This window comes from Paramormyrops kingsleyae, chromosome 3 (genome assembly GCF_048594095.1).
Source record: "Paramormyrops kingsleyae isolate MSU_618 chromosome 3, PKINGS_0.4, whole genome shotgun sequence".
In the NCBI taxonomy this organism is placed as follows: domain Eukaryota; kingdom Metazoa; phylum Chordata; class Actinopteri; order Osteoglossiformes; family Mormyridae; genus Paramormyrops; species Paramormyrops kingsleyae.
The window spans coordinates 2042608-2054855 of record NC_132799.1 but is presented as its reverse complement, the minus strand read 5'-3'; the positions used below and the strand labels follow the sequence as shown (position 1 = coordinate 2054855).

The 12248-nt window shown below is 47.5% G+C and overlaps 1 protein-coding gene across 5 annotated transcripts in view; it reads right to left on the bottom strand.

The window, feature by feature from the left end:
- adgrb3 (adhesion G protein-coupled receptor B3) overlaps positions 1-12248 on the bottom strand; it is a 135670-nt gene that overhangs the window by 17586 nt on the left and 105836 nt on the right. For all 5 annotated transcript variants that reach the window (XM_023833761.2, XM_072709356.1, XM_072709357.1 and 2 more), the window contains 2 exons: positions 10762-10865; positions 10483-10585 (listed from right to left, as the gene is read on the bottom strand). In XM_023833761.2, the coding sequence (XP_023689529.1) occupies positions 10483-10585; positions 10762-10865 (207 nt within the window). The remainder of the gene's footprint in view (positions 1-10482; positions 10586-10761; positions 10866-12248) is intronic.

Here is a 12248-nt window from a genome sequence, read left to right as displayed (position 1 = left end):
TAATAATAATAATAATAGAGTAACCGCGATGATGATATAGAGGCAGGCTCTACTAAAAAGCTGCAAACTAGAGCAGTTATAACAATAATATCAATATCAGCAGAACATGAATGTGATTAGATGCTGTTTCACTGTATTCGCCTTATCAACACATAAACCTCCAAATTAATTGCCCACAAACTAAACCACAAACCCACTGGAATCAGCTCTTGAAGCAGCACGTCTGAGGCCGGGCCTGTTTGAAGTGGAATGAGCCGACGGTTATCCCAGTCAATGGCTGACGCTCTGAATGAGCAGAAGATTATCCCACCGGCGGTAGTAAGATTCTGCGGAAAGGGGCGCCGCCGGGGCTTTCTGACAGGCAACACGGATGTACTTCCGCTCAGCTGTCAGTCAATAAGGGCATGCTGGGACGCCCAGCGTGGGCCCCTTTGTCAAAGGGCTCCTTCATTACAGCAAGTGGCTTTAAGGAGCTTTTTGCTGGAAATGGCCGCTAATCTGGATAGGAGAGCCTTAAGTCGGCGACCTTGGGGCTCGGCGGCTGTGTGGATGTGAGACGGCAACATGGGCGCGGCACGTGGGCCTCACGGGTCTTCCTCATGGCCAATCAGAGCCGAGCTCTTGTCAGCCAAACCCGGACCAATGCTGGAACACGCCTTCTGCACGTTCACCTCAAGTGGTGCTGCTCTCACACCCCTCCTCTGCAGTTACAGCCTCAGCGAGATGTGAAAGTGCACTTATTTACCACTTCATGTATTTTGACGGTGCTGCTGTGGCCATCTTGCTCAGGGGGGGGGGGGGAGGGGGCTTCACCAGTTTGCTCATTCCAGCTCCACAGCTGTGTGTAAAGACCCTCAGAGGATCATTCTGCTCTGCATTGTGCCCTCCGTGCTAATGCATGCAGTACAAATCACTTCTTGGGATATAAAAGGCTATCTGTCTGGACTCGAAACAATTACGGTGGGTTGTTTTCTGCTATTTTCCCTGCAAATCTCTCTGGAATATCATCTCTGGTAAAGTGCAGTCTTATTCCAGTCTGATTATTGCAGCAGGCTCCTGTGTTGCATAACTCTACTGTTATATAAACCTCTCTCTCTCTTTTTTAATGGGTCACACTGAAGTACCGTATACAGTAAGCAGACTCACCAAGCACAGTAGCATCAGGTGACAAAAAGCACAAGGCAAACCAATATTTATTTACTTGTGCCTCTGCTTCTGAGAGATGAGGCTACAGTACTCTGTTGCTGGGTGATTACTCTATAGTACTTTCTTTCTGGGAGATTACTCTACAGCACTCTCTGGGAAATTATTCTACAGTACTCTCTTTCTGGGAGATTACTCTACAGCACTCTCTGGGAAATTATTCTACAGTACTCTGTTGCTGGGTGATTACTCTATAGTACTTTCTTTCTGGGAGATTACTCTACAGCACTCTCTGGGAAATTATTCTACAGTACTCTCTTTCTGGGAGATTAATCTACAGTACTCTGTTTCTGGGAGATGACACTATAGTATTCTGCTTCTGAGAGATTACGTTACCCATTGCTGGGTTGTGAAAATTGCAGGGTAATGCTCTTCTCTCAGGTAAATACACTGGGATGCTTCCCGGGGTCTCCAACATGCTGATTCTACCAGTGCTGTACACCGGTGGGTCATGCCAAAGCACAGATGCGTGATGTATGAACACATGTGCTGTATCAGCATGCCTTCCAGGACACGCATCAGCACGGCTTAAAGTTACAAACAAAGCTCCATTACAGAGCAATACACTAATGGTTTCCTTTGATATATTCATAAGTGAGTCACAATGTTACTACTCTCTCTCCCCACAGGTCTTTTTGGTGTACGAAGCCTTCTCCTCAGAGCCCAGCTGTCTGTATCTGCATTAATTCTGTTTGATCTCTTTTAAAAGAGATCATCTTTAGGCTGGATTTGAAAAAGTTCATAATAAGAAAAAGACATCAAGCCCCACCTTAACACTAATTCAAGGAAGAGCAGGCTGGTCTGACAGGGAGAACAAGTCAAGGTTAAAAAAAACTGCCGGGGTTTTGTTTTTTAAGCAAAGAATAAGCCTGAATTTGGGCTGCGGCCCCTTCATGGAAACGAAACATGTGACATGTTTACCTTTCACACAAGGGGGCGCCCCTTACAGTCAGCCCACTGTCTTCTGGGAAAAGCATCATTTAACTCTTGGGACACTGTGAGCATATCACTTGAGAGCCTGAGATTCATGCTAAAAGGGTCACTTTACAACTACTGTATGTATAACTCAGGGGTTTCAATGCCGTGCACAACTGGAGATTATAAATGCACAATATATCAGTTAACATACTGGTATCGGCCGATGTTTGTTAAAAATCAAGACATTGTCATTGGTCAGTCTTAGTGGATAGCCAATATTCCATGTTGATAGCCAATATTCCATGTTGATAGCCAATATTCCATGTTGACAGCCAATATTCCATGTTGCTGCAGCATCACTAAAGATATAACTATTAAAGTAATCAGGCATTTTTCATAATGGAGGATAAGGATTTCTGTCGGCTCACTCAGCACTGAGAAGCGACTTGTGGGCTCCCACATCAGCGTTGCCTAGCTGATGTATCACTGCCCTGTTATACAACCTGGTTCTAATGCACATTTTTGGCATCTTATGAATTAACATCACCGACATCAGATTCACTACAGATTTGTAGGGTTCAGAGGTGAACGATTATCAATATCAGTAATGTTATACAAAAACCTATTGATTATCGTCATCAGCCAAAATTCCCACATTGGTGCACCACTCATAGAGATACGATCTCTGTACAAGAGAGACGACCTATCTGGGTATAGTGAGCGGCAAAATCTTATCAGCTGATATATAGTAACATAACTTCTGGATAAATTGTCAACAGGAAGTAGGAGCCGCATTGGGGCTCGTGGCTGCTTTAAGATGACCCCTTCCCCCCCCCACCCCCCGCCCCTCGTCTCTCCTCTCTCCTCCACTACTCGCTGATATTCCCCCGAACTGAGGCTGCTCACACAGAGCAGTGAAGGGCCCAAGCCTCTTACAAAACACAGCGCAAGCTGCCCTTTAGAAAGGCAAATTGCTAGGAGATGTTGAGCTCACTCTGGCAGTATCCATGGAAACGCAGGAGCTGAGCTTGGGACCACATGAAGCAGCGGCAGAGCCGACGGGGAAGGAGGGGGTCTGATTCGTGTTTGATAACGGGGCTGCTAATGAAGAGCTCATTCTGGGCTGGGGGGGGGGGGCGGACTGGACCACAGAGCCACGGGAATTCAAAATGGCCGACGTTGCTGAGGAGGAGCAAGCTGTGAGATATCTGTGCCAGAGTAACATATAACATATAAAGTCATGCAGCAATCTGACCCATGAACAAGACTGTAACCTCTTAGTCACCTAATACAGAGCAATGGCACACATCTAGTCAAGTAAACCACCTGTTTGAAGTGCAGAAAGGTAATTTGCATGGGGCAATACATTTAACTTGGCTGAACCTCCCAATGATAAATAACGATAGATATATGCATACTGATTTTCTCCATTTAAGTAACTCAGTTTGTAGTCATTAGTACTGTCTATGTTTGTCTGTAATCAGCATCTCTGTCTTTTTGACCAATGGAAGCAGTCAGATGTGATCATGTGACGCTGTCACATGTGCTTTGCACCCCACCCAGCTACAAAGTCCACATTGCAGGCTCCGTAAGTTCAGCCTTTCATGCCAATTCATTTCATGCCACGATTCCAGCCCTTGTGCCCAGTCCTGACAGCTGGTTTCGGACACTTTGCTGGAACGCCTGGGAATGGGACGCAGCAGGGCATGCTGGGTAAACATTTAAGGCTTTTGATGTAGGGGAACTTTAGGGCTGCCCCCTGTTGGAGCTGCTTGGTCTCCAATCCGCAAAGAAACAACCATTTCTGACTAAATCCAGAGCCGAGCTGAGGGCCCAACCTCCAACCAAACCCAGATTATTGCTACATTACGAGAGCTCGAGCGCTCAGAGGCAGCTGGCATTTATAAACGTAAGAGGAGACTGCCAGGCAGCAGGAAAAAAATTAGCACAATTTTTAAAGGAATGAATCTCTGTGAAATTATAAACGATTCAGAAGTTCACAAGACACCAACGAGTTCCTATTTCTTTTTAAGGTCGAAATTTACCCAGGATTTATAAATTCAAATGAGTGCCACGGGGGGGTCGGGGGGATTGGAACTCATTCTTTAATGGACCCCTAACTCTCACCCTCCACTCTGGACTCTGTTGCAGTTGAAGAATAACCCCCCGACCCCCCCTTCAACTTAAACATCAGTCAATTATTGTGGGAGTTAGCCGTAATTGGTCTTATCAGTCCAAAGAGAGGACTGTTAAGGGGTGCTGTAACTAGGAGCACCTCCTGCCAGGGAAAGACCCCCCCCGTCGCAGTGGGTACATCCATGCCCGTGTGCTTCAAGGCGTTATATGAAGGCAGACCCACCCCCTCCTCCCCCATCCCTGTCACGGCTGAGACACGCATGTGTCTGTCTGTCCTCTCTTTAGCCAGCCCCTAAGGCAGCACCCCCTGGAAGCATTCTGGAACGTTCCGCTAAATAACTGCCCCCCCCTCACCCCCCGCCCGCCTGTGGCTAAGCGCTGCCACCATCACTTCCAAGGCCTTAATTGCTCTGAATGTCGTCACATGCCGCTGATGTTAAGTCAAGGCCACTGCAGTGACGGAGTGGCAGCCCTGTAAACAGCACTTCATCCAAATGTTCTGCACATTCCCGGAACATGAGAATGATGATGCAAATTCAGCCGGATTGGTGCACTGGAATAGGGGATCAGCTGCTCATTCTGATTGGCTACATCCGAATTCCTAAACAAAGCCTCACTTAGAGCCCATGGTCACCCTTCTACTTCAAACTAACAGATTCAGGCTTGATGTCGTCACACTGCTGATCTGCTGTATCATTCCAGGCATCCGGGACCTCCACTGGATTTCGCTCATTCACCATAGCTTATCATTTATCGATGGCGGTCAAGAATCTCTTTCACAGCCACCCTGAAGGACACCTCTGCAATAAGGAGGGAGCCATCGTCAAGTGAAGGGCACCCCTGAATTTATAAACATATGTGCCGATCACGGAAGCAGGACCCCTACAGGATGGGAGGTGTGATGCATGGCAAGCTTGCAGGAGCAAACCTCAGCAAAGGCAACACTGGAGGAACGACGTGTGCCACTCAGGGGTGTACAGAGGGGCGGGGCCACTGAGACCCAGCTAAAACCTGATTGGCTCCTGGAATGCCACCTCCCCTGTCAGTCACCAATTCAAATCATATTACTGGCTAATAAGATTGGCCCCTCTTTATAAATTATTGTCTCTCATAAGCCCCCCAAAAATCCTAGACTCACCCCTAGTGCTACCAAAACTGAAACCCAACCATTATTACAGCAGGGAACCTAATACTGAAGTATCCTGAAAGCCTCGTCAGGGGCGGCATGGAGACAAGAATCACGCCAATGGAAACGGTGACATTGAAAGAAACACACGGCGTGTCCCAATGCAGCCAGAATGCCAGAAGAGATGGGCAGAGGCCACCTAACGACCCAGTGAGGCCGTCTGCTGAGGATGACACCCCTCGGATTGTTCCGGTCTCTCCTTATAGACTCTGGCCCAGCACCTTCTCCACACAGGAGCTATGTCACCAAACTGGGCCACAGTGAGCCTGTAAACCTTCTTATACAATAAATAGCCAGGGCACCTTCATACATCACGGTGTCCGAAGCGTCGGGGCGTCTCAGCGTCGCAGCGGCACGGTGCTGGTGCCGCTGCGAGGCGTAAATCGCGTGGGGCTGGCGGGACACGCTGAAGATCTGGGAATGAACCTGAGCTAGGAAGCAGGGCTCTGTGGTCCACAATTTCTGCAAAAACATCTCCCATATACATTCCGGAGAGATGTTTTTGTTTTGACACTTTCATGACGATGGTGGTGGGATTAAGGGTCTTTATCAGGAACCCGGAGGTGAAATCGCTCTGCCGCCCGCGGGACGCGAATCGGCAGCCTTCCCTGCCTAAACCACTGAGCTACACACCAAGATGATAATGATCAAAGTGTTATTAAAGGGTCACTAGACACCATGAACTAAAACTGCACTGTTGCTGCTTGAACTCTTCTAAAAATGACCAGTTTGCAGCCATTTCCCAAAGGCGGTTAATCGAAGGCCTTAAATGGAGAGTGGTGACAGAGCCCACTATGGCGGGGTGACAGAGAGCTTGACAGACACTGACAGGCCTCCAGATCAGCTTAAGGCCAGGCCTCCGATCCTTCGTCGTACTTTCTCATCGAGTGATCCTTCCAAGGGTGGCGTCTGCATTTGCTGCAGGACCTTTCTTCAGACCAGTGGAAAGAGGCTTTCTTGTGACAAGGTGATGTGTCTGCTCGCAGTACAGCTAACTGTGCAGTGCGTATGTTATTCTATATGCTCAGCAGGGACATACACAAGGGCGGGGCTACCGGGGCACTGGGCTCACCTGAAAGCTGATTGGCCCCCAGAGTGAACCCCCTCCTGTCACTCGTCTAATCAATACACATCATTGGCCCCTCTTATGCTTCCAACTTCCGAAATCACTCCTAACAGCATAATCGCTACTTCACTGGGAGAAGTACAAATGGCCATCCTCTCCCAGTAGGCGTACAACAAGGCTCCATTTCAGGCTCAGTCTATAAGCAGCCAAACGAACATTTTTCTCACAAAAGTTTCAGTTTGATTAAAAACATAAAATGGTTGAATAACACATCCAGAAATGCCCTGATAAATGTAAAAATACCTAATTACAGAATTTTCTTTTCACAGATATGAACCTGGGATGCAAACAAATGCCAGAAAGTGCCAATTTGCCCACAGTGCTATCGTTAGCGCTATCGTTAGCGCTATCGTTAGCACTATCGTTAGCAGCTAAAATGGGGGATGCGTCTCAGAGTGCAGCCCACTGCCGTCCCTATGGCGAAGCGATAGCTTTGCTGGAACGTGAAACAGTAACTCTGACAGGAAAATCACATAATATCAATGACCATGATTATCCACGACGCAGCATCCAAACCGTGCACCTTCCGGGTTTTGTAAACAATATTTTAAAGCTATACTGCATTACATCTTAAAGCTACGTTAAATATTGTGCCCCTGCCAGTTTTTATGAGGCCTAAACAAATCAAAAACAACATTACTGAAGATGGCAGCATGAAGCAATCTGCCGCTTCTGGTGAGCTTCCTTCAAGCAAATGTGTGGTCAGGAAGGTACAGGTATAATGTAAAAGGCGTAATGAGCAAAGGGTTCTTAGGAGCACAGTGCGGCATTATTGATTCCGGAAGGAGCCAGACCAGGCTCTCATTTCTGCTTGAAGCCTTCCCAGGAGCTTCAGAGATTCCTGTGGAATTTGAGGAAAGAGCCCGTGATGAGCCTTGCCGCCGAACGGAGAGGCCACCGAATTCGGAGAGCTGCGATATCTGGCTACAGTGTCTCGATTTAATGGGTGTGCATGAAATTAGAAAAAAAAATCCAACAGAAATGTTTACTTCTGTCCAATTCACTGTCATTAGTGTGAAAGTAAATCTAAATTCAAAGGGAAGAGGGCCTCATGCTCTTTACAGTTAGCCGAAGCCCCCCCCCCCCCCAACCGTTTAGCAAAGTGACGCGCCTGACCATAAGCTTGTAAAGAGGATAGACCATGCCAACCCCCCTCCCCCCCACCCCCATTTCCTCACTGGGCGAAGAAGCGGAGAGATTGTGATAAATGGGTTTGTCTCCATTCAGAGACAATCAAATCATGCCAAAGGCTTCCTTGGCTGCAGCTAATGGGAAGCAGTCCCTTCTAAGTCCGTTTGGAAACGTAATGAAACATTTATAGCTACTGCTGCCATAAATAAGGAAACAACACAGCATTTTTCCCTAACGACCTCTGGAAAGACAGTGACGGCAGCGGGAAAACAAGCCCCGGTTCCAGGTATGAAGCAGACCTTCAGTTAACTGTCATCCTGGTCGCGGTAATAACCGGCCCGATGCCGACACTTTTCCCCGGCTCACTCCGCACGGTCATTATTCTGTCTGAACGCCCGTTTTTGTACAGCTACTCTCTCCCTGCCACTGACCACCCTGATCGCTCTCTGTCAGCACCGGGCGTATTTTTTTAAATCTGTCAGTCCTGAGAGCCTTTCGGAACCATGGTGAAATATCAAGAAATGAAACCGCAAGCTGAAAAATGACACGTATGATATGGGTTTTAATGGGTTTGAGGGGTCAGATAGGTAACCATGACATCATAATTATGGTATGTTACGTTACGCTATGTTATGTCATATAACATTACCCTACAATATGTTATGTTACACTACGCTACATTGTTACATTGCGCTACGTTATGTTACACGTCATTGTTATATTACCCTGTGTTATGTTATGCTATGCTATGCTATGCTATGTTATGACAGACACTCTTCCCTCTGTCTCCCCTCCCCTTCATTTATTGATAATTGTACAGGATTTTCTGCACTGTGTAAACCACCTCACAAACTCTGTCTTCAGCCCTGTAATGTCTGTCCTGTGTACTGTGAGTCCAGAAGGAACGTTATGTCATTCCGCTGTGTATCACTGGACGTGGCAGGTAGGCTACTTGTCACCGTGAGGTGTGTGAACCCCCAAGCCCACGGAACCCCACTCAATGACGAGCTGCCGAGAGAATCGCGCCCCAGAGCCGGTATGGGGCCGCTGCACCGTGGAAGGTCTAAAGGTGGTGCTGGGTGGGGGCGGGATGGGGGGGGACACAGTTCTGCGTGGGAGAAGGTTATTAACGCTCCCTGCCTTCAAAGAGAGAGAGAGAGAGAGAAAGAGAGATGTACTGACCATGGTGGGCGGCGTGACGCCCCCTAGGGCTACGCACCATTACTGCATGCAAGAATAACATTTAAGTAGATCCCGAGAATAGCTGGAATGGAGGTGGTGTGAAGTGCGTGGGTCACATGACCGGCACAGGCTCCTTACGTATCTAATACTGCACAGCGACCCCCCAGCATCCCAGAAAGGCTGGCCTGATGCTGAATTTTTACTTTCATAGCAATGTTATAGAAATACTTTCAATTTACCCCATTCCCTTTGTGAAGCCTGGCTTGGTTATTGATTATTGAGGCTAGTGATCAGGTTTCATGGGTCACCACAAAGAGCTGAAGATGCCGACGGTCAAAGCCACAGAGAAATGGGACGAATGCAGCGCGGGGATCTCTGGCCATCGGCGGCAGCTGTGCTCAGTCACCCGTCAGCGTAATGAGCTCTGTGAGCTCCGTGCTGAGTGACTGAACGGTGTTTAACTTTGATGGGTTGGTAAACGATCCAAGTGTGAACACGTCCAGAGAATTTGCACAGAGACGCTGAATGTGAACTAAGAACATGGTGATGAGAAACCTAAGAATGATCTTCTGCTGTCAAAGACCCAGAGTCACCAAAGCAAAGCCAGCAGGGACAGGGAGTGTGTCTCTCCCGAGCGTGTCTCTCCCGAGCGTGTCTCTCCCGAGCGTGTCTCTCCCGAGCGTGTCCCTGCCGAGCATGTCTCTCCCGAGCGTGTCCCTCCCGAGCGTGTCCCTGCCGAGCATGTCTCTCCCGAGCGTGTCTCTCCCGAGCGTGTCCCTGCCGAGCGTGTCCCTGTCGACCGTGTCTCTCCCGAGCGTGTCCCTCCCGAGCGTGTCCCTCCCGAGCGTGTCCCTCTCGAGCATGTCCCTGTCGAGCGTGTCCCTGCCGAGCGTGTCCCTGTCGAGCGTGTCTCTCCCGAGCGTGTCCCTGTCGAGCGTGTCCCTGTCGAGCGTGTCCCTCCCGAGCGTGTCTCTCCCGAGCGTGTCCCTCCCGAGCGTGTCCCTGCCGAGCGTGTCCCTGCCGAGCGTGTCCCTGTCGAGCGTGTCCCTCCCGAACATGTCCCTGTCGAGCGTGTCCCTGTCTAGCGTGTCTCTCCCACAGCAGCCTCCCTCACTGACGCTGTCCGCTCTGCTAAAAGCAAGCACTTTGCTCTTTAGCCAGCCGAGATGCTGCAGCTCCTCCTAGCATCACTTCTGCCTACTCACAGTCACTGTTTATTTCCTCCATCCCGAGCTGCTCCTGACTCTTGCTGGGTAGTTTAGTGTTAAAGGTATGTGTAAATTATCTTGAAATTGTCTGGCATGTTATATGCTACATTGGGACACAGCGACTAAGACAGCGACTTAAATTCATTGAATGTTTAATATACTGGACCAATAAAGATCTGCCTAATTCTGCTTCTGGAGATGCAAAGTGTGAATATGAATGATTTAAAGAGTTTATTTTAGTGAGAGTCCGTGAAACCAGGAGAAGCAAACCCAGCACATTCTGACATGCTCCATGTCCACATTATAGAGTGAAATGTTCATCTGTCTTCTGTTTAACTAGCTTTCAGTACAAAACAGCAAGAAAGCATGCAGGAAGTGAAGAGGAAAGGTACCGTATTGTGAGTCTGAGTCTGGCCCACCAGAATCAAGATATTGGAGCAGACGATGGAGAGGCAGAAGTTGATTAGGATGATGGACCTTTCAGATCTGATGTATCTTTGGGAGAAAAAATGGAAAACAAGATCACCGTGTGACATGCACACGATCAGTTAGATACGCAGTCACTGAAAGCGACCATTACTTCCAGCAACATATTACTGTAATTGTAGTAAATTCAAACACTATAATACAGTTAACTTCAACACATTCAGGAGTTGGTGCAGCCTACTCACCTCCATAACACGGCATAAACAACAGCCAGGGTGATCAAGGCCAAGCAGGACAGCCCACAGCCCACAATCAGCGTCACCGAGGGGACCCCTGAGTACTCCATAGTCTGGGAGGGTATAAGACCACATGACCACATGACCACAACACCACATGACCACAACACCACATAACTACATGACCACAGGACTGCATGGTCTTCCTCACAAATAAATCAAGAGCTTGAGGAATTCCTTCATTACCCAACACCCACTCACTGTGAAGAATCATTAACCGCTAAGTTTGTCTCTCAAATAAAACTGAACGTAACCAAACTTTCCTCCAAGCAATATGTCTCATTTTATTAGTCAGAACAGCAGACTGAACAGCAGTAATCCAATTCTTTTTCAAGGAAAAAGCAGTGACCCTTTTCGTGGTAAGGAACGGGTTTTACTTATCAAATAAGAATGCTATTAAAATTTCTCAACACACCCGTTCTGCTTTCGGAAAGGTTTCTCCAAATTTCCAAATGCAGATTTCTTTAAGAAACACATTTTCAGCCTCCTACTCTGAAAAGACTAATGCCTAGAAAATGTTCCTTTTTCTCATTATGTTAATTCAGCAGTAATCATATTACCCAATATTAATTAGTCACTCATGAATATTAAATCAGTCACACAAAAGCATTTCTTCAATGTCAGAATATCAAACCATTAGCAACATGTCTGAACTGTCATTAAAGGGACTGACTTTTTTGGATAAACTCTATCCTATGAAAAATGCAGAAGTCGTCCTATACTGGATGATCATAAATAAAAATTGCCATAGTTACAATAAATATGTTCATTATCCTTTCTATTACAAATTCAGGCACTAGTAGAAGTGAGTGTAAAATCGCGTTTGGCGTAATTGCACAAGTCTAATCTCTGTTTAGTGTACGTTATTACGGCGCTTAGCGCTAAGGGAGACTGCAATTCCATCCACAAAGCTTTTACTCAAAACTGATCCCAGAGTCAACACTGAGAACAGCTTCTGCTAACTGAACACCGGTCCAGTGTGCACTCAGGCACACGTGAATGCACCTACAAAATCACACATCTAAGAGTTTTAAACTGAATTTTAATGATAACGGTTTTACATAAATCTGAGAAAGGGACTGTTAACCGCACAGAATGGATGATGCTTCTGGTTCCTTCAATGTAAATATTAAAGATCAGGCATAAAATGGGATTAAATCCCAGTGAATGGGCTGTGATGATGCTGGCGAGAGGTACTGGACCCCCATAAGCGACATGCGGGCCACGTCCCCGACTCTTATTCCTGATGCGTGGCACGGCCTTTCTGACCGTACAGTACATACTGTCTCCTGTACACGCACACGCACACGCACACACACACACACAGCCCCCAGTAATTAAATCATATGCGTGCCATACACAAGTCGGTTCAGAAAAAAAGGTGGGGGGGGGGTGACAGTGCTTTACACACACACACACACACACAGACCATATAC